At 62.1% G+C, this 21923-nt stretch overlaps 2 protein-coding genes across 4 annotated transcripts in view; one reads left to right on the top strand and one right to left on the bottom strand.

Moving 5' to 3' along the window:
- Positions 1-18689, top strand: part of LOC142906964 (zinc finger MYM-type protein 3-like) — a 109580-nt gene extending 90891 nt beyond the window's left edge. The window contains exons 17-20 of the mRNA XM_076055806.1: positions 3613-3743; positions 6282-6399; positions 9171-9291; positions 16854-18689. Coding sequence (XP_075911921.1) covers positions 3613-3743; positions 6282-6399; positions 9171-9291; positions 16854-18129 — 1646 coding nt within the window. The 3' untranslated portion in view covers positions 18130-18689. The remainder of the gene's footprint in view (positions 1-3612; positions 3744-6281; positions 6400-9170; positions 9292-16853) is intronic.
- LOC116958156 (zinc finger MYM-type protein 3-like) overlaps positions 1-21923 on the bottom strand; it is a 266666-nt gene that overhangs the window by 110254 nt on the left and 134489 nt on the right. The window lies entirely within an intron of this gene.

Raw genomic sequence — 21923 nt, 5'->3', positions numbered from 1 at the left:
GCGAGTCTGAAGCGTGAAGCGAGTCTGAAGCGAGTCTGAAGCGAGTCTGAAGCGAGTCTGAAGCGTGAAGCGAGTCTGAAGCGTGAAGCGAGTCTGAAGCGAGTCTGAAGCGTGAAGCGAGTCTGAAGCGTGAAGCGAGTCTGAAGCGAGTCTGAAGCGAGTCTGAAGCGTGAAGCGAGTCTGAAGCGAGTCTGAAGCGTGAAGCGAGTCTGAAGCGAGTCTGAAGCGTGAAGCGAGTCTGAAGCGAGTCTGAAGCGTGAAGCGAGTCTGAAGCGTGAAGCGAGTCTGAAGCGAGTCTGAAGCGAGTCTGAAGCGAGTCTGAAGCGTGAAGCGAGTCTGAAGCGTGAAGCGAGTCTGAAGCGAGTCTGAAGCGTGAAGCGAGTCTGAAGCGTGAAGCGAGTCTGAAGCGCGAGTCTGAAGCGTGAAGCGAGTCTGAAGCGTGAAGCGAGTCTGAAGCGAGTCTGAAGCGAGTCTGAAGCGAGTCTGAAGCGTGAAGCGAGTCTGAAGCGAGTCTGAAGCGAGTCTGAAGCGTGAAGCGAGTCTGAAGCGAGTCTGAAGCGTGAAGCGAGTCTGAAGCGAGTCTGAAGCGTGAAGCGAGTCTGAAGCGAGTCTGAAGCGTGAAGCGAGTCTGAAGCGTGAAGCGAGTCTGAAGCGAGTCTGAAGCGAGTCTGAAGCGAGTCTGAAGCGTGAAGCGAGTCTGAAGCGAGTCTGAAGCGTGAAGCGAGTCTGAAGCGTGAAGCGAGTCTGAAGCGAGTCTGAAGCGTGAAGCGAGTCTGAAGCGAGTCTGAAGCGTGAAGCGAGTATGAAGCGTGAAGCGAGTCTGAAGCGAGTCTGAAGCGAGTCTGAAGCGAGTCTGAAGCGTGAAGCGAGTCTGAAGCGTGAAGCGAGTCTGAAGCGAGTCTGAAGCGTGAAGCGAGTCTGAAGCGTGAAGCGAGTCTGAAGCGAGTCTGAAGCGTGAAGCGAGTCTGAAGCGTGAAGCGAGTCTGAAGCGTGAAGCGAGTCTGAAGCGAGTCTGAAGCGTGAAGCGAGTCTGAAGCGAGTCTGAAGCGAGTCTGAAGCGTGAAGCGAGTCTGAAGCGTGAAGCGAGTCTGAAGCGAGTCTGAAGCGTGAAGCGAGTCTGAAGCGTGAAGCGAGTCTGAAGCGAGTCTGAAGCGTGAAGCGAGTCTGAAGCGTGAAGCGAGTCTGAAGCGTGAAGCGAGTCTGAAGCGAGTCTGAAGCGAGTCTGAAGCGAGTCTGAAGCGAGTCTGAAGCGTGAAGCGAGTCTGAAGCGTGAAGCGAGTCTGAAGCGAGTCTGAAGCGTGAAGCGAGTCTGAAGCGTGAAGCGAGTCTGAAGCGAGTCTGAAGCGTGAAGCGAGTCTGAAGCGTGAAGCGAGTCTGAAGCGAGTCTGAAGCGAGTCTGAAGCGTGAAGCGAGTCTGAAGCGTGAAGCGAGTCTGAAGCGAGTCTGAAGCGTGAAGCGAGTCTGAAGCGTGAAGCGAGTCTGAAGCGAGTCTGAAGCGTGAAGCGAGTCTGAAGCGTGAAGCGAGTCTGAAGCGTGAAGCGAGTCTGAAGCGAGTCTGAAGCGTGAAGCGAGTCTGAAGCGTGAAGCGAGTCTGAAGCGTGAAGCGAGTCTGAAGCGAGTCTGAAGCGTGAAGCGAGTCTGAAGCGAGTCTGAAGCGTGAAGCGAGTCTAAAGCGTGAAGCGAGTCTGAAGCGAGTCTGAAGCGTGAAGCGAGTCTGAAGCGTGAAGCGAGTCTGAAGCGAGTCTGAAGCGTGAAGCGAGTCTGAAGCGTGAAGCGAGTCTGAAGCGAGTCTGAAGCGTGAAGCGAGTCTGAAGCGTGAAGCGAGTCTGAAGCGAGTCTGAAGCGTGAAGCGAGTCTGAAGCGTGAAGCGAGTCTGAAGCGTGAAGCGAGTCTGAAGCGAGTCTGAAGCGTGAAGCGAGTCTGAAGCGAGTCTGAAGCGTGAAGCGAGTCTGAAGCGTGAAGCGAGTCTGAAGCGTGAAGCGAGTCTGAAGCGTGAAGCGAGTCTGAAGCGAGTCTGAAGCGTGAAGCGAGTCTGAAGCGTGAAGCGAGTCTGAAGCGTGAAGCGAGTCTGAAGCGAGTCTGAAGCGTGAAGCGAGTCTGAAGCGTGAAGCGAGTCTGAAGCGAGTCTGAAGCGTGAAGCGAGTCTGAAGCGTGAAGCGAGTCTGAAGCGTGAAGCGAGTCTGAAGCGAGTCTGAAGCGTGAAGCGAGTCTGAAGCGTGAAGCGAGTCTGAAGCGAGTCTGAAGCGTGAAGCGAGTCTGAAGCGTGAAGCGAGTCTGAAGCGTGAAGCGAGTCTGAAGCGAGTCTGAAGCGTGAAGCGAGTCTGAAGCGAGTCTGAAGCGTGAAGCGAGTCTGAAGCGTGAAGCGAGTCTGAAGCGAGTCTGAAGCGTGAAGCGAGTCTGAAGCGTGAAGCGAGTCTGAAGCGAGTCTGAAGCGTGAAGCGAGTCTGAAGCGTGAAGCGAGTCTGAAGCGAGTCTGAAGCGTGAAGCGAGTCTGAAGCGTGAAGCGAGTCTGAAGCGAGTCTGAAGCGTGAAGCGAGTCTGAAGCGTGAAGCGAGTCTGAAGCGTGAAGCGAGTCTGAAGCGAGTCTGAAGCGTGAAGCGAGTCTGAAGCGAGTCTGAAGCGAGTCTGAAGCGAGTCTGAAGCGTGAAGCGAGTCTGAAGCGTGAAGCGAGTCTGAAGCGAGTCTGAAGCGTGAAGCGAGTCTGAAGCGTGAAGCGAGTCTGAAGCGTGAAGCGAGTCTGAAGCGTGAAGCGAGTCTGAAGCGAGTCTGAAGCGTGAAGCGAGTCTGAAGCGTGAAGCGAGTCTGAAGCGTGAAGCGAGTCTGAAGCGTGAAGCGAGTCTGAAGCGTGAAGCGAGTCTGAAGCGAGTCTGAAGCGTGAAGCGAGTCTGAAGCGTGAAGCGAGTCTGAAGCGAGTCTGAAGCGTGAAGCGAGTCTGAAGCGTGAAGCGAGTCTGAAGCGTGAAGCGAGTCTGAAGCGAGTCTGAAGCGTGAAGCGAGTCTGAAGCGTGAAGCGAGTCTGAAGCGAGTCTGAAGCGAGTCTGAAGCGTGAAGCGAGTCTGAAGCGAGTCTGAAGCGTGAAGCGAGTCTGAAGCGTGAAGCGAGTCTGAAGCGAGTCTGAAGCGTGAAGCGAGTCTGAAGCGAGTCTGAAGCGTGAAGCGAGTCTGAAGCGAGTCTGAAGCGTGAAGCGAGTCTGAAGCGAGTCTGAAGCGTGAAGCGAGTCTGAAGCGTGAAGCGAGTCTGAAGCGAGTCTGAAGCGTGAAGCGAGTCTGAAGCGAGTCTGAAGCGTGAAGCGAGTCTGAAGCGAGTCTGAAGCGTGAAGCGAGTCTGAAGCGAGTCTGAAGCGTGAAGCGAGTCTGAAGCGAGTCTGAAGCGTGAAGCGAGTCTGAAGCGAGTGTGAAGCGTGAAGCGAGTCTGAAGCGAGTCTGAAGCGTGAAGCGAGTCTGAAGCGAGTCTGAACCGTGAAGCGAGTCTGAAGCGTGTGTGAAGCGTGAAGCGAGTCTGAAGCGAGTCTGAAGCGTGAAGCGAGTCTGCGACAGCCCCGGAAGCCCCGTGGGGTCCCCCCCCCGCTGCCCGCGGCGATGTCCCCCCCCCCCCCCCCGTGCCCCCCCCCCAGGCGAGCTGCACTCCCGGGTGGAGGAGGAGCACCTGTGGCAGTGCAAGCAGCTGGGCGCCTTCTCCCCGGCTGTGCTGCTCAGCACGCTGCTCTTCTTCAACGCCAAGTTCTTTCGCCTGCACTCGCTCGAGGTGCCAGGCGCTCCCTGCTACACCGTCTGTGTGTGTGGACTAATCTCCATCTGTTCCATCTCACTCCCTTCTACCCCGTCTGTGTGTGTGTGGACTAATCTCCATCTGTTCCATCTCTCACTCCCTGCTACACCGTGTGTGTGTGTGTGGACTAATCTCCATCTGTTACATCTCTCGCTCCCTGCTACACCGTGTGTGTGTGTGTGGACTAATCTCCATCTGTTACATCTCTCGCTCCCTGCTACCTCGTGTGTCTGTGTGTGTGTGTGGACTAATCTCCATCTGTTCCATCTCGCTCCCTTCTACACCGTGTGTGGACTAATCTCCATCTGTTCCATCTCGCTCCCTGCTACAACGTGTGTGGACTAATCTCCATCTGTTCCATCTCTCACTCCCTGCTACACCGTGTGTGTGTGTGTGGACTAATCTCCATCTGTTACATCTCTCGCTCCCTGCTACCTCGTGTGTCTGTGTGTGTGTGTGGACTAATCTCCATCTGTTACATCTCGCTCCCTGCTACACCGTCTGTGGACTAATCTCCATCTGTTACATCTCGCTCCCTGCTACACCGTCTGTGGACTAATCTCCATCTGTTACATCTCGCTCCCTGCTACACCGTCTGTGTGGACTAATCTCCATCTGTTACATCTCGCTCCCTGCTACACCGTCTGTGTGTGTGGACTAATCTCCATCTGTTACATCTCGCTCCCTGCTACACCGTCTGTGGACTAATCTCCATCTGTTACATCTCGCTCCCTGCTACACCGTCTGTGTGGACTAATCTCCATCTGTTACATCTCGCTCCCTGCTACACCGTCTGTGTGTGTGGACTAATCTCCATCTGTTACATCTCGCTCCCTGCTACACCGTCTGTGGACTAATCTCCATCTGTTACATCTCGCTCCCTGCTACACCGTCTGTGTGGACTAATCTCCATCTGTTCCATCTCGCTCCCTGCTACACCGTCTGTGTGTGTGTGGACTAATCTCCATCTGTTCCATCTCGCTCCCTGCTACACCGTGTGTGGACTAATCTCCATCTGTTCCATCTCACTCCCTTCTACACCGTGTGTGTGGACTAATCTCCATCTGTTCCATCTCTCGCTCCCTGCTACACTGTGTGTGGACTAATCTCCATCTGTTCCATCTCGCTCGTTCCCTGCTACACCATGTGTGGACTAATCTCCATCTGTTCCATCGCTCGCTCCCTGCTACACCGTCTGTGGACTAATCTCCATCTGTTCCATCTCTCGCTCCCTGCTACATCGTGTGTGTGGACTAATCTCCATCTGTTCCATCTCTCGCTCCCTGCTACACCGTGTGTGTGGACTAATCTCCATCTGTTCCATCTCGCTCCCTGCTACACCGTGTGTGGACTAATCTCCATCTGTTCCATCTCTCGCTCCCTTCTACACTGTGTGTGGACTAATCTCCATCTGTTCCACCTCGCTCGCTCCCTGCTACACCGTGTGTGGACTAATCTCCATCTGTTCCACCTCGCTCGCTCCCTGCTACACCGTGTGTGGACTAATCTCCATCTGTTCCATCTCTCACTCCCTTCTACACCGTGTGTGGACTAATCTCCATCTGTTCCATCTCTCGCTCCCTTCTACACCGTGTGTGGACTAATCTCCATCTGTTCCATCTCTCACTCCCTGCTACACCATGTGTGGACTAATCTCCATCTGTTCCATCGCTCGCTCCCTGCTACCCCGTGTGTGGACTAATCTCCATCTGTTCCATCTCGCTCCCTTCTACACCGTGTGTGTGTGGACTAATCTCCATCTGTTCCATCTCTCACTCCCTGCTACACCGTGTGTGTGTGGACTAATCTCCATCTGTTCCATCTCGCTCCCTGCTACACCGTGTGTGGACTAATCTCCATCTGTTCCATCTCTCGCTCCCTGCTACACCGTGTGTGGACTAATCTCCATCTGTTCCATCTCACTCCCTTCTACACCGTGTGTGGACTAATCTCCATCTGTTCCATCTCGCTCCCTGCTACACCGTGTGTGGACTAATCTCCATCTGTTCCATCTCTCGCTCCCTTCTACACCGTGTGTGGACTAATCTCCATCTGTTCCATCTCGCTCCCTGCTACACCATGTGTGGACTAACCTCCATCTGTTCCATCTCGCTCCCTGCCACACCGTGTGTGGACTAATCTCCATCTGTTCCATCTCACTCCCTGCCACACCGTGTGTGGACTAATCTCCATCTGTTCCATCTCTAACTCCCTGCTACACCGTGTGTGTGTGTGGACTAATCTCCATCTGTTCCATCTCTCACTCCCTGCTACAGTGTGTGTGGACTAATCTCCATCTGTTCCACCTCGCTCGCTCCCTGCTACACCGTGTGTGGACTAATCTCCATCTGTTCCATCTCGCTCCCTTCTACACCGTGTGTGGACTAATCTCCATCTGTTCCATCTCACTCCCTGCTACACCGTGTGTGTGGACTAATCTCCATCTGTTCCACCTCACTCCCTGCCACACCGTGTGTGGACTAATCCCCATCTGTTCCACCTGCGTGTCTGCAGGAGCACCTGGCCCTGTCATTTGGCCACATCACCAAATATCACCGCAAGGGCACCACCACCACCACCAAGTCCGTCTGTCTCTGCCTCTACCCAGCAACCGACGCGCAGAGGGAGGCCGGTGAGATGGTGGGAGGGTGGTGGACAACCTCGTCGTGATCACCCTCCACCTCGTCCACCTCGTCCACCTCGTAGTCGCCCGCCTAATCATCCACCTCAGTCATCCACCTCAGTCGTCCACCTCCGCATCACCTCCATCATCGTGCACCTCCTCAGCGCCCACCACCTCATCGTCCACCTCCTCACTGTCCACCTCCTCATCGTCCACCTCCTCATCGTCCACCTCCTCACCGTCCACCTCCTCATCGTCCACCTCCTCATCGTCCACCTCCTCATCGTCCACCTCCTCATCGTCCACCTCCTCAGCGCCCACCACCTCATCGTCCACCTCCTCACTGTCCACCTCCTCATCGTCCACCTCCTCATCGTCCACCTCCTCACCGTCCACCTCCTCATCGTCCACCTCCTCATCGTCCACCTCCTCACCGTCCACCTCCTCACCGTCCACCTCCTCACCGTCCACCTCCTCACCGTCCACCTCATCGTCCACCACCTCATCGTCCACCACCTCGCCGTCCACCTCCTCACCGTCCACCTCCTCACCGTCCACCACCTCACCGTCCACCTCACCGTCCACCTCCTCATCGTCCACCTCCTCACCGTCCGCCTCCTCATCGTCCACCTCCTCGCCGTCCACCTCCTCACCATCCACCTCCTCACCGTCCACCTCCTCGCCGTCCACCTCACCGTCCACCTCCTCACTGTCCATCGTCCACCTCCTCATCGTCCACCACCTCACCGTCCACCTCCTCACCGTTCACCTCATCGTCCACCTCCTCACCGTCCACCTCCTCACCGTCCACCTCCTCACCGTCCACCTCATCGTCCACCTCATCGTCCACCTCCTCATCGTCCACCTCCTCACCTCCACCTCACCGTCCACCACCTCACCGTCCACCTCATCGTCCACCTCATCGTCCACCTCCTCACCGTCCACCTCTTCACCGTCCACCTCCTCACCGTCCACCTCCTCGCCGTCCACCTCCTCGCCGTCCACCTCCTCACCGTCCACCTCCTCGCCGTCCACCTCCTCGCCGTCCACCTCCTCACCGTCCACCACCTCACCGTCCACCTCATCGTCCACCTCATCGTCCACCTCCTCACCGTCCACCTCTTCACCGTCCACCTCCTCGCCGTCCACCTCCTCGCCGTCCACCTCCTCACCGTCCACCTCCTCACCGTCCACCTCCTCACCGTCCACCTCCTCACCGTCCACCTCCTCGCCGTCCACCTCCTCACCGTCCACCTCCTCGCCGTCCACCTCCTCACCGTCCACCTCCTCACCGTCCACCTCCTCACCGTCCACCTCCTCACCGTCCACCTCCTCACCGTCCACCTCATCGTCCACTTCCTCATCGTCCACCTCCTCACCGTCCACCGTCCACCTCCTCACCGTCCACCTCCTCACCGTCCACCTCCTCACCGTCCACCACCTCATTGTCCACCACCTCACCGTCCACCTCCTCACCGTCCACCTCATTGTCCACCACCTCACCGTCCACCTCCTCACCGTCCACCTCATTGTCCACCTCCTCACCGTCCACCTCCTCACCGTCCACCTCCTCACCGTCCACCTCCTCACCGTCCACCTCCTCACCGTTCACCTCCTCACCGTCCACCTCCTCACCGTCCACCTCCTCATCGTCCACCTCCTCACCGTCCAACTCCTCACCGTCCACCTCCTCACCGTCCACCTCCTCACCGTCCATCGTCCACCTCCTCACCGTCCACCTCCTCGCCGTCCACCACCTCACCGTCCACCTCCTCACCGTCCACCTCCTCACTGTCCACCTCCTCACCGTCCACCTCCTCACCGTCCACCTCCTCACCGTTCACCTCCTCACCGTCCACCTCCTCGCCGTCCACCACCTCACCGTCCACCTCCTCACCGTCCACCTCCTCACCGTTCACCTCCTCACCGTCCACCTCACCGTCCACCTCATCGTCCACCTCATCGTCCACCTCCTCACCGTCCACCTCCTCACCGTCCACCGTCCACCTCACCGTCCACCTCCTCACCGTCCACCTCCTCACCGTCCACCTCCTCACCGTCCACCTCCTCACCGTCCACCTCCTCACTGTCCACCACCTCATTGTCCACCACCTCACCGTCCACCTCCTCACCATCCACCACCTCACCGTCCACCTCCTCACCGTCCACCTCATTGTCCACCTCCTCACCGTCCACCTCCTCACCGTCCACCTCCTCACCGTCCACCTCCTCACCGTCCACCTCCTCACCGTCCACCTCCTCGCCGTCCACCTCCTCACCGTCCACCTCCTCACCGTCCACCTCCTCACCGTCCACCTCCTCGCCGTCCACCTCCTCACCGTCCACCTCCTCACCGTCCACCTCCTCACCGTCCACCTCCTCGCCGTCCACCTCCTCACCGTCCACCTCCTCACCGTCCACCTCCTCACCGTCCACCTCCTCGCCGTCCACCTCCTCACCGTCCACCTCCTCGCCGTCCACCTCCTCACCGTCCACCTCCTCACCGTCCACCTCCTCACCGTCCACCTCTTCACCGTCCACCTCTTCACCGTCCACCTCCTCACCGTCCACCTCCTCACCGTCCACCTCCTCACCGTCCACCTCCTCATTGTCCACCTCACCATCCACCTCCTCATCATCCACCACCTCACCGTCCACCTCCTCACCGTCCACCTCCTCACCGTCCACCTCCTCGCCGTCCACCTCCTCACCGTCCACCTCCTCACCGTCCACCTCCTCACCGTCCACCTCCTCACCGTCCACCTCCTCGCCTCCTCCAGAGCGCCAGGCCTCCGGCTATCGGCGTCGGCGTGACGAGGAGCTGTGGCTGCTACAGCCGGAGAATGTTGACAACCCGCTGAGGTGCCCGGTCCGCCTGTACGAGTTCTACCTCTCCAAGTGGTGAGACACGCGGTGGGCGGGGGGGGGGAGACACGGGGGGGAGACACGGGGAGAGACACGGGGAGAGACACGGGGAGACACGGGGAGACACGGGGAGAGACACGGGGGGAGAGACACGGGGGGAGACACGGGGGGAGACACGGGGTGAGACACGGGGAGACACGGGGAGAGACACGGGGAGAGACACGGGGAGACACTGGGGAGAGACACGGGGAGACACGGGGAGAGACACGGGAGGGAGACACGGGGGAGAGACACGGGGGGAGACACGGGGTGAGACACGGGGGGAGACAAGGGGGGGAGACACGGGGAGATACGGAGAGACACGGGGAGACACGGGGGAGAGACACGGGGGGGAGACACGGGGGAGAGACACGGGGGGAGACACGGGAGGAGACACGGGGGAGAGACACGGGGGGAGACACGGGGTGAGACACGGGGGGAGACAAGGGGGGGAGACACGGGGAGACACTGGGGAGAGACACGGGGAGAGACACGGGGGGGGAGACACGGAGAGACACGGGGAGACACGGGGAGACGCGGGGAGACACGGGGAGACACGGGGAGACACGGGGAGACACGGGGGGAGACACGGGGGGAGAGACACGGGGGGGAGACACGGGGGGGAGACACGGGGGGAGACACGGGGAGACACGGGGAGACACGGGAGGGAGACACGGGAGGGAGAGACACGGGGGGGGAGGAGACACGGGAGGGAGACACGGGGGGAGACACGGGGAGACACTGGGGAGACACGGGGGGAGAGACACGGGGGGAGAGACACGGGAGGGAGACACAGGAGGGAGAGACAGGAGGGAGAGACACGGGGAGAGACACGGGGGGGAGACACGGGGGGGAGACACGGGGGGAGGAGACACGGGGGAGACACGGGGAGACACGGGGGGGAGACACGGGGGGGGAGACACGGGAGGGGGAGACACGGGGGGGAGACACGGGGGGGAGACACGGGGGGAGGAGACACGGGGAGACACGGGGAGACACGGGGAGACACGGGGAGACACAGGGGTGAGACACGGGGGGAGACACGGGGGGAGACACGGGGAGACACGGGGAGACACAGGGGTGAGACACTGGGGGAGACACGGGGAGACACGGGGAGACAGGGAGACACTGGGGAACATGGGGGGAGACACGGGAGACACGGGGGGACACAGGGGGGGAGACACGGGGAGGAGACACGGGGAGACACAGGGGAGGAGACACGGGAGACAGGGGGAGACACACGGGAGACACGGGGGAGACACACGGGGAGGGAGACACGGGGAGACACGGGAGACACGGGGAGACACAGGGAGAGACACGGGGAGACACGGGGGAGACACGGGGAGAGACACGGGGGAGACACGGGAGAGGGAGACACGGGGAGGGAGACACGGGGAGAGACACGGGGAGACGAGCACGGGGCACGGGAGACACGGGGAGACACGGGGAGAGACACGGGGGGAGACACGGGGAGACACGGGGAGAGACACGGGGGGAGGGTGAGGGGAGGGAGACACGGGGGGAGAGACACGGGGAGAGACACGGGGAGAGACACGGGGAGACACGGGGAGAGACACGGGGAGAGACACGGGGAGACACGGGGGGAGACACGGGGGGAGACACGGGGGGAGAGACACGGGGGGGAGACACGGGAGGGGGAGACACGGGGGAGGGGAGACACGGGGAGAGACACGGGGAGACACGGGGGGAGACACGGGGAGACACGGGGAGATGCACGAGGGAGACACGGGAGAGACACGGGGAGACACGGGGAGACACGGGGGGGAGAGACACGGGGAGAGACAGGGGGGAGGGCACAGGGAGAGACACGGGGCACGGGGGAGAGACACGCGGGGGAGACACGGGGGGGGGGTACGGGGGGAGACAGGGAGAGACACAGGGGAGACACGGGAGGAAGCACGGGGGGAGAGACACGGGGAGACACGGGGGGGAGACACAGGGGGAGAGACACGGGGGGGAGACACGGGGGGGAGAGACACGGGGAGAGACACGGGGAGAGACACGGGGGGAGAGACACGGGAGAGACACGGGGAGAGACACGGGGGAGACACGGGGGGAGAGACACGGGGGTAAGAGACACGGGGGAGAGACACGGGGGGGAGACACGGGGGGAGACAGAGCACGGGGGGAGAGACACGGTGGGAGAGACAGGGGAGAGACACGGGGAAAGAGACACGGGGGGAGAGACACGGGGGAGAGACACGGTGGGAGAGACACGGTGGGAGAGACACGGGGGGAGAGACACGGGGGGAGAGACACGGGGGGAGAGACAGGGAGAGACACAGGGGAGAGACACAGGGGGGGGGGAGAGACACGGGGGGAGAGACACGGGGAGAGACACAGGGGGAGAACACGGTGGGAGAGACACGGGGAAGAGACACGGGGGAGAGCACGGGGGGAGGAGACACGGTGGGAGAGACACGGTGGGAGAGACACGGGGGAGAGACACGGGGGAGAGCACGTGGGAGAACACGGGGGGAAGGCACGGGGGGAGAGACACGGGGGGGAGAGACACGGGGGGGAGAGACACGGGGGGGAGAGAGACACGGGGAGAGACACGGGGGGAGAGACACGGTGGGAGAGACACGGGGGAGAGACACAGGGGGAGAGACACGGGGGGGGGAGAGACACACAGGGGGGGAGAGACCACGGGGGGGAGAGACACGGGGGGAGAGACACGGGGGGAGAGACACGGGGGGAGAGACACGGGGGGAGAGACACGGGAGAGACACGGGGGGAGGGCACGGGGAGAGACACGGGGGAGAGACACGGTGGGAGAGACACGGGGGAGAGACACGGGGGGAGAGACACGGGGGGGGAGACACGGGGGGAGACACGGGGGGGAGAGACACGGGGGAGAGACACGGGGGGAGAGACACGGGGGGAGAGACACGGGGGGAGAGACACGGGGGGGAGAGACACGGGGGGAGGGCGCGGGGAGAGACACGGGGAGAGACACGGTGGGAGAGACACGGGGGGAGAGACACGGGGAGAGACACGGGGGGGGGAGAGACACAGGAGAGACACGGGGAGAGACACGGGGGGAGAGACACGGGGGAGAGACACGGGGAGAGACACGGGGGGAGAGACACGGGGGAGAGACACGGGGGGAGAGACGGGGGGAGAGACACGCAGAGCACGGGGAGAGACACGGTGGGAGAGACACGGGGGAGAGACACGGGGGAGAGACACGAGGGGAGAGACACGGGGGGGAGACACGGGGGAGAGACACGGGGGGAGACACGGGGAGAGACACGGGGGGGAGACACGGGGGGAGAGACAGGGAGGGGGAGAGACACGGTGGGAGAGACACGGGGGGAGAGACACGGGGGGGGAGACACGGGGGGAGAGACACGGGGAAGAGACACGGGGGGAGAGACACGGGGGAGAGACACGGTGGGAGAGACACGGTGGGAGAGACACGGGGGGAGAGACACGGGGGGAGAGACACGGGGGGAGAGACACGGGGGGAAGAGACACGGGGGGAGAGACACGGGGGGAGAGACACGGTGGGAGAGACACGGTGGGAGAGACACGGGGGGAGAGACACGGGGGGAGAGACACGGGGAGAGACACGGGGGGGAGAGACCACGGGGGGGGAGAGACACGGGGGAGAGACACGGGGGGAGACACGGGGGGAGAGACACGGGGGGGGAGAGACACGGGGGGGGAGAGACACGGGGGAGAGACACGGGGGGAGAGACACGGTGGGAGAGACACGGGGGAGAGACACTGGGGGGAGAGACACGGGGGGAGAGACACGGTGAGAGACACGGGGAGAGACACGGTGGGAGAGACACGGGGGGAGAGACACGGGGGGAGAGACACGGGGGGGAGAGGAGGAACGTGGGGGGAGAGACACGGGGGGAAAGACACGGGGGGAGAGACACGGGGGGAGAGACACGGGGGAAGAGACACGGGGGGGGAGAGACACGGGGAGAGACACGGGGGGAAGACACGGGACACGGTGGGAGAGACACGGGGGGAGAGACACGGGGGGAGAGACACGGGGGAGAAACGGGGGGAGAGACACGGGGGGGGAGAGACACGGGGGGAGAGACACGGGGGGAGAGACACGGGGGGAGAGACACGGGGGGAGAGACACGGGGGGAGAGACACGGGGGGGGAGAGACGGGGGGGAGAGACACGGGGAGAGACACGGGGGGAGAGACACGGTGGGAGAGACACGGGGGGAGAGGCACGGGGAGAGACACGGGGAGAGACACGGGGGGGGAGACACGGGGGGAGAGACACGGGGTTAGAGACCACGAGGGGGGGGAGAGAGAGACACGGGGGGGGAGACACGGGGGGGGAGACACGGGGGGAGACACGGGGGGAGAGACACGGGGAAGAGACACGGGGGGAGAGACACGGGGGGGAGAGACACGGTGGGAGAGACACGGTGGGAGAGACACGGGGGGAGAGACACGGGGGGAGAGACACGGGGGGGGAGAGACACGGGGGGGGAGAGACACGGGGGGAGAGACACGGGGGGAGACACGGGGGGAGAGACACGGGGGGGGAGAGACACGGGGGGGGAGAGACACGGGGAGAGACACGGGGGGAGAGACACGGTGGGAGAGACACGGGGAAGAGACACGGGGGGAGAGACACGGGGGGAGAGACACGGTGGGAGAGACACGGTGGGAGAGACACGGGGGGAGAGACACGGGGGGAGAGACACGGGGGGGAGAGACACGTGGGGGGAGAGACACGGGGGGAAAGACACGGGGGGAGAGACACGGGGGGAGAGACACGGGGGGAGAGACACGGGGGGGGAGAGACACGGGGAGAGACACGGGGGGAGAGACACGGTGGGAGAGACACGGGGGGAGAGACACGGGGGGAGAGACACGGGGGGGGAGAGACACGGGGGGGAGAGACACGGGGGGAGAGACACGGGGGGAGAGACACGGGGGGGAGAGACACGGGGGGGAGAGACACGGGGGGAGAGACACGGGGGGAGAGACACGGGGGGAGAGACACGGGGGAGAGACACGGGGGGAGAGACACGGGGGGAGAGACACGGGGGGGGGAGAGACACGGGGAGAGACACGGGGGGAGAGACACGGGGGGAGAGACACGGGGGGGAGAGACACGGGGGGGAGAGACACGGGGGGAGAGACACGGGGGGAAGAGACACGGGGGGGGAGAGACACGGGGGGGGAGAGACACGTGGGGAGAGACACGGGGGGAGAGACACGGGGGGAGAGACACGGGGGGGGAGAGACACGGGGAGAGACACGGGGGGAGAGACACGGGGGGAGAGACACGGGGGGAGAGACACGGGGGGAGAGACACGGGGGGGGAGAGACACGGGGGGGGGAGAGACACGGGGGGAGAGACACGTGGGGAGAGACACGGGGGGAGAGACACGGGGGGGGAGAGACACGGGGAGAGACACGGGGGAGAGACACGGGGGGAGAGACACGGGGGGAGAGACACGAGGCGGGGAGAGACACGGGGGGAGAGACACGGGGGGAGAGACACGGGGGGGAGAGACACGGGGGGGGAGAGAACGGGGGGGGAGAGACACGGGGGGAGAGACACGTGGGGAGAGACACGGGGGGAGAGACATGGGGGGAGAGACACGGGGGGGGAGAGACACGGGGAGAGACACGGGGGGAGAGACACGGGGGGTGAGACACGGGGGGAGAGACACGGTGGGAGAGACACGGGGGTAGAGCACGGGGGAAGGCGGGGGGGAGAGACACGGGGGAGAGACACGGGGGGAGAGACACGGGGGGAGACACAAGGGGGAGAGACACGGGGGGAGAGACACGGGGGGAGAGACACGGGGGGTGAGACACGGGGGGAGAGAGACGGGGTAGAGACACGGGGGGAGAGACACGGGGGGGGAGAGACGGGGGGGAGAGACGGGGGGGAGAGACACGGGGGAGAGACACGGGGGGAGAGACACGGTGGGAGAGACACGGGGGAGAGACACGGGGGGAGAGACACGGGGGGGAGAGACACGGGGGGGAGAGACACGGGGGGAGAGACACGGGGGGAGAGACACGGTGGGAGAGACACGGGGGGAGAGACACGGGGGAGAGACACGGGGGGGGAGAGACACGGGGGGGAGAGACACGGGGGGGAGAGACACGGGGGGAGAGACACGGGGGGAGAGACACGGGGGGAGAGACACGGGGGGGAGAGACACGGGGAGAGACACGGGGGGAGAGACACGGGGGGAGAGACACGGGGGGGGAGAGACACGGGGGGGGAGAGACACGGGGGGAGAGAGACACGGGGGGGGAGAGACACGGGGGGGAGAGACACGTGGGGAGAGACACGGGGGGAGAGACACGGGGGGGAGAGACACGGGGAGAGACACGGGGGGAGAGACACGGGGGGAGAGACACGGGGGGAGAGACACGGGGGAGAGAGACACGGGGAGTGAGACACGGGGAGAGACACGGGGGAGAGAGACACGGGGGGAGAGACACGGGGGGAGAGACACGGGGGGAGAGACACGGGGGGAGAGACACGGGGGGAGAGACACGGGGTAGAGACACGGGGGGAGAGACACGGGGGGAGAGACACGGGGAGAGAGACACGGGGGGTGAGACACGGGGAGAGAGACACGGGGGGAGAGACACGGGGGGAGAGACACGGGGGGAGAGACACGGGGGGAGAGACACGGGGGGGGGGAGAGACACGGGGGGGGAGAGACACGGGGGGGGGAGAGACACGGGGGGGGGAGAGACACGGGGGTGAGACACGGGGGGAGAGACACGGGGGGAGAGACACGGGGGGGAGAGACACGGGGGGTGAGACACGGGGGGAGAGACACGGGGGGGAGAGACACGGGGGGAGAGACACGGGGGGAGAGACACGGGGGGTGAGACACGGGGGGAGAGACACGGGGGGGAGAGACACGGGGGGGGAGAGACACGAGGGGGGAGAGACACGGGGGGAGAGACACGGGGGGAGAGACACGGGGGGAGAGACACGGGGGGTGAGACACGGGGGGAGAGACACGGGGGGGGAGAGACACGGGGGGGGAGAGACACGAGGGGGGTGAGACACGGGGAGAGAGACACGGGGGGAGAGACACGGGGGGAGAGACACGGGGTAGAGACACGGGGGGAGAGACACGGGGGGAGAGACACGGGGGGAGAGACACGGGGGAGAGACACGGGGGGAGAGACACGGGGGGGGAGAGACACGGGGGGGGGAGAGACACGGGGGGTGAGACACGGGGGGAGAGACACGGGGGGAGAGACACGGGGGGGAGAGACACGGGGGGTGAGACACGGGGGGGGAGAGACACGGGGGGGAGAGACACGGGGGGAGAGACACGGGGGGGGAGAGACACGGGGGGAGAGACACGGGGGGGGAGAGACACGGGGGGGAGAGACACGGGGGGAGAGACACGGGGGGGGAGAGACACGGGGGGAGAGACACGGGGGGGGAGAGACACGGGGGGAGAGAGACAGGCCAACCCGTCACGGTGCCCCGTATGATTCTACAAGTTCTACCTCCTCCCACCTCCCCCACCCCCCCCCCCACACCCCCCCCCTCCCCCGTCCCAGCCCCGAGGCCGCCAAGAGCCGTAACGACGTCCTGTACCTGCAGCCGGAGCTCGCTTGTGTCCCCGACAGCCCCCTGTGGTACGCACAGCGGCCGCTGCAGCCGGCGCTGCTGGCCACCATGCTAGCGCGCATCACCAGCGTGCGCCAGGTGCACTGCTCCACCGCCTCCTCCGCCTCCACTGCCTCCGCCTCCACCGCCTCCGCCGCCTCTGCCGCCGCCTCCTCGCCGCCCGCCACCGTCACCGACGCGGCGGCCGCTGACGGTGGCGGTGCCGAGCGCCAGCGGCAGGAGCAGGAGGAGGAGCAGGAGGAGGAGGAGGAGGATCCGTCATTAACTTTGGATCGTGACCTGGCATCGCCGCCAGTAGCATCACCATCACCGGTAGCACCGCCAGTAGCAGCAGCAGCAGCAGCTTTACCGGCATCACCGCCAGCACTGGCATCACCGCCAGCAGCACCACCAGCAGCAGCAGCAGCAGCAGCACCGCCAGTAGCATCAGCAGCAGCAGGAGGAGGAGCAGCAGCATCAGCAGCACCGGCATCGCCGGCATCGCCGCCGGCGGCAGCGGCCGCTGCGACGTCTGTGGGTGGCTGCGGTGAAGAATCGTGGTTGCTGCATGGTGGTGTTGGTGGTGCCACTGGTGGTGGTGATGGTGGTGGTGGTGCCACTGGTGGTGGTGGTGCCGGTGGTGGTGGTGCCGGTGGTGGTGGTGGTGGTGCCGCCGGTGGTGGTGATGGTGGTGCCACTGGTGGTGGTGGTGATGGTGGCGGTGGTGGCGGTGGTGGTGGCGGTGGTGGCGCCGGTGGCGGAGTGGAGGAGCCACCCAAGAAACGACGGCGTGGCCGACCCAGGAAGAACCCCCAGCCAGCCCCAGCCACGGACGGTGACGCCGCCGCCCCCCCCCTCCACGGCACGGAGGGGCCCCCCACGGAGAGGCGGAGGAGGAAGTGCGTCAAGTCGCCGGTGGTGGAGGTGGACGAGGATGAGGAGTTGTTGGAGGAGTTGATGGAGGAGGCGGAGGTGGAGGCAGTGGCTCGCACGGGAGGCAGGAGGAGGCGGAAGAGGAGGATGGTGGCATTTGTGGTGAAGGGTGACGGTGGTGATGGTGGCGGTGACGGCGGTGATGGTGGCGGTGATGGCGGTGACGGTGATGATGACGGTGATGGAGGCGGTGACGGTGGTGATGGTGGCGGTGACGGTGACGATGGCGGTGACGGTGGCGGTGACGGTGATGATGATGGTGGCGGTGACGGTGATGGAGGCGCTGCTTTCTGAAGAGGGGTTTTGGGACGTGGAGCTACGGGAGAGTGGTGGTGCTGGTGGCTGTGGTGACAGACTCACACGGAGACCCACAGACTACTCACACGGAGACTCCACAGACTACTCACACGGAGACCCACAGACTACTCACACGGAGACCCACAGACTACTCACACGGAGACCCACAGACTACTCACACGGAGACCCACAGACTACTCACACGGAGACCCACAGACTACTCACACGGAGACCCACAGACTACTCACACGGAGACCCACAGACTACTCACACGGAGACCCACAGACTACTCACACGGAGACCCACAGACTACTCACACGGAGACCCACAGACTACTCACACGGAGACCCACAGACTACTCACACGGAGACCCACAGACTACTCACACGGAGACCCACAGACTCACACGGAGACCCACAGACTCACACGGAGACCCACAGACTCACACGGAGACCCACAGACTACTCACACGGAGACCCTCAGACTCACACGGAGACCCACAGACTCACACGGAGACCCACAGACTCACACGGAGACCCACAGACTCACACGGAGACCCACAGACTCACACGGAGACCCACAGACTCACACGAAGACCCACAGACTCACACGGAGACCCTCAGACTAGCATACATAGACCCACAGACTCACACGGAGACCCACAGACTCACACGAAGACCCACAGACTCACACGGAGACCCTCAGACTAGCATACATAGACCCACAGACTCACACTAGACACTCAGACTAGCATACATAGACCCACAGACTCACACTAGACACTCAGACTAGCATACATTGACCCACAGACTCACACTAGACATTCAGACTAGCATACATAGACCCACAGACTCACACTAGACACTCAGACTAGCATACATTGACCCACAGACTCACACTAGACCCTCAGACTAGCATACATAGACCCACAGACTCACACTAGACACTCAGACTAGCATACATAGACCCACAGACTCGCACAGACCCTCAGACTATCATACATTGACCCACAGACTCACACTAGACCCTCAGACTAGCATACATAGACCCACAGACTCACACGGAGACCCACAGACTCACACAGAGACCCACAGACTAGCATACATAGACCCACAGACTCACACAGAGACCCACAGACTCACACGGAGACCCACAGACTCACACGGAGACCCACAGACTGGCATACATAGACCCACAGACTCACACGGAGACCCACAGACTCACACAGAGACCCACAGACTCACACGGAGACCCTCAGACTCGCACGGAGACCCACAGACTCACACGGAGACCCATAGACTCACACGGAGACCCACAGACTCACACGGAGACCCTCAGACTCGCACGGAGACCCACAGACTCACACGGAGACCCACAGACTCTCACAGAGACCCACAGACTCACACGGAGACCCACAGACTCTCACAGAGACCCACAGACTGGCATACACAGACTCTTATAAGCGACCCGTAGACTCGCAGAGAGCGACCCACGGACTCGCACAGACCGGCGGGGGGTTGTGATTCTCACGACACTGGAATTTTTTTGTTGAACGTTTTATTGTTTCATTTTGGGCGTCCTCTTCCTGCGCTGAATGGCAGCCCTCGCTTCGAGAGCGAGCGGGACGGACGCAAAGCAGAACTTCTCGTGGCACCGCCGCACGTAGCCAACTGCGCTAATCGGAGGTGCGCGGGGGGCGGGGAAGGACAATAACCTACACAACAACAACCAGCAGCAGCAGCAGCAGCTCTAAGAGAAATGAGTTTGTCAGTCTCGACGATGATGATGTTGATGTGTAAGTGCAGCGTAGCTCCCAGTGGCTTACTCACAGAGGAAGGGAAGAACGTTCCAGACGAACACAAACAGCCACTCGCCCACACGGCCACTCGCCCACCACTCACTCACTGACTCGCCCACACGGCCACTCGCCCACACGGCCACTCGCCCACACGGCCACTCGCCCACCACTCACTCACTGACTCACCCACACGGCCACTCGCCCACACGGCCACTCGCCCACACGGCCACTCGCCCACCACTCACTCACTGACTCACCCACACAGCCACTCGCCCACACAGCCACTCGCCCACTCAGCCACTCGCCCACACAGCCACTCACCCACTCAGCCACTCACCCACTGACTCGCCCACACAGCCACTCGCCCACACAGCCACTCACCCACACAGCCACTCGCCCACACAGCCACTCACCCACTCAGCCACTCACCCACTGACTCACCCACACAGTCACCCCACACACTCAATCATCCACCCACCCACCCACTCAATCATCCACCCACCCACCCACTGGCTCACCCACCCGCGTCTGTACGAGGATGAGCGGAGCATCGCGTGGTGATGGTTTACACTCCTCTCACGAGATGGGCAGCCAAGGCTATCGTACGCTTCATTTGTGGCGAGCCACTCTGTGTGATGGGTACGGTGACCTTGGCAGAACGCAGTACAGGGGACGCCTCTACTTACCAACGAGTTCGGTTCCAGAGGCACTTTGTTCGTAAGGCCCAACTTTACTCCTGTAGATTCCAAACGTGTTGTACGGCGTGCACACTAAGCACAGGGGAATGGCTTTAAAAGTTGTACAATCTCCTGTGGATGTAGATGCCGCTGGTTCTACACATTCTGCAGATGTAGATGCCACTGGTTCTTCACGTTCTGCAGATGTAGATGCCGCTGATTCTTCACGTCCTGCAGATGTAGATGTCGCTGGTTATTAACGTTCTGCAGATGTAGATGCCACTGGTTCTTCACGTTCTGCAGATGTAGATGCCACTGGTTCTTAACGTTCTGTAGATGTAGATGCCACTGTTTCTTAACGTTCTGTAGATGTAGATGCCACTGGTACTTCACGTTCTGCAGATGTAGATGCCACTGGTTCTTCACGTTCTGTAGATGCCACTGGTTCTTCACGTTCTGTAGATGTAGATGCCACTGGTTCTTCACATTCTGCAGATGTAGATGCCACTGGTTCTTCACATTCTGCAGATGTAGATGCCACTGGTTCTTCACGTTCTGCAGATGTAGATGCCACTGGTTCTTCACGTTCTGTAGATGCCACTGGTTCTTCACGTTCTGCAGATGTAGATGCCACTGGTTCTTCACATTCTGCAGATGTAGATGCCACTGGTTCTTCACGTTCTGCAGATGTAGATGCCACTGGTTCTTCACGTTCTGTAGATGCCACTGGTTCTTCACGTTCTGCAGATGTAGATGCCACTGGTTCTTCACGTTCTGCAGATGCCACTGGTTCTTTACGTTCTGCAGATGTAGATGCCACTGGTTCTTCACGTTCTGTAGATGCCACTGGTTCTTCACGTTCTGTAGATGTAGATGCCACTGGTTCTTCACATTCTGCAGATGTAGATGCCACTGGTTCTTCACGTTCTGCAGATGTAGATGCCACTGGTTCTTCACGTTCTGTAGATGCCACTGGTTCTTCACGTTCTGCAGATGTAGATGCCACTGGTTCTTCACGTTCTGCAGATGTAGATGCCACTGGTTCTTCACGTTCTGCAGATGTAGATGCCACTGGTTCTTCACGTTCTGCAGATGTAGATGCCACTGGTTCTTCACGTTCTGCAGATGTAGATGCCACTGGTTCTTCACGTTCTGCAGATGTAGATGCCACTGGTTCTTCACGTTCTGCAGATGTAGATGTCACTGGTTCTTCACGTTCTGCAGATGTAGATGCCACTGGTTCTTCACGTTCTGCAGATGTAGATGCCACTGGTTCTTCACGTTCTGCAGATGTAGATGCCACTGGTTCTTCACGT

The sequence above is a fragment of the Petromyzon marinus genome, chromosome 73, assembly GCF_048934315.1.
Source record: "Petromyzon marinus isolate PM22_M1 ecotype Great Lakes invasive population chromosome 73, UKy_Petmar_22M1.pri1.0, whole genome shotgun sequence".
Lineage (NCBI taxonomy): Eukaryota > Metazoa > Chordata > Hyperoartia > Petromyzontiformes > Petromyzontidae > Petromyzon > Petromyzon marinus.
This window is presented reverse-complemented; position numbering and strand designations above follow the sequence as displayed.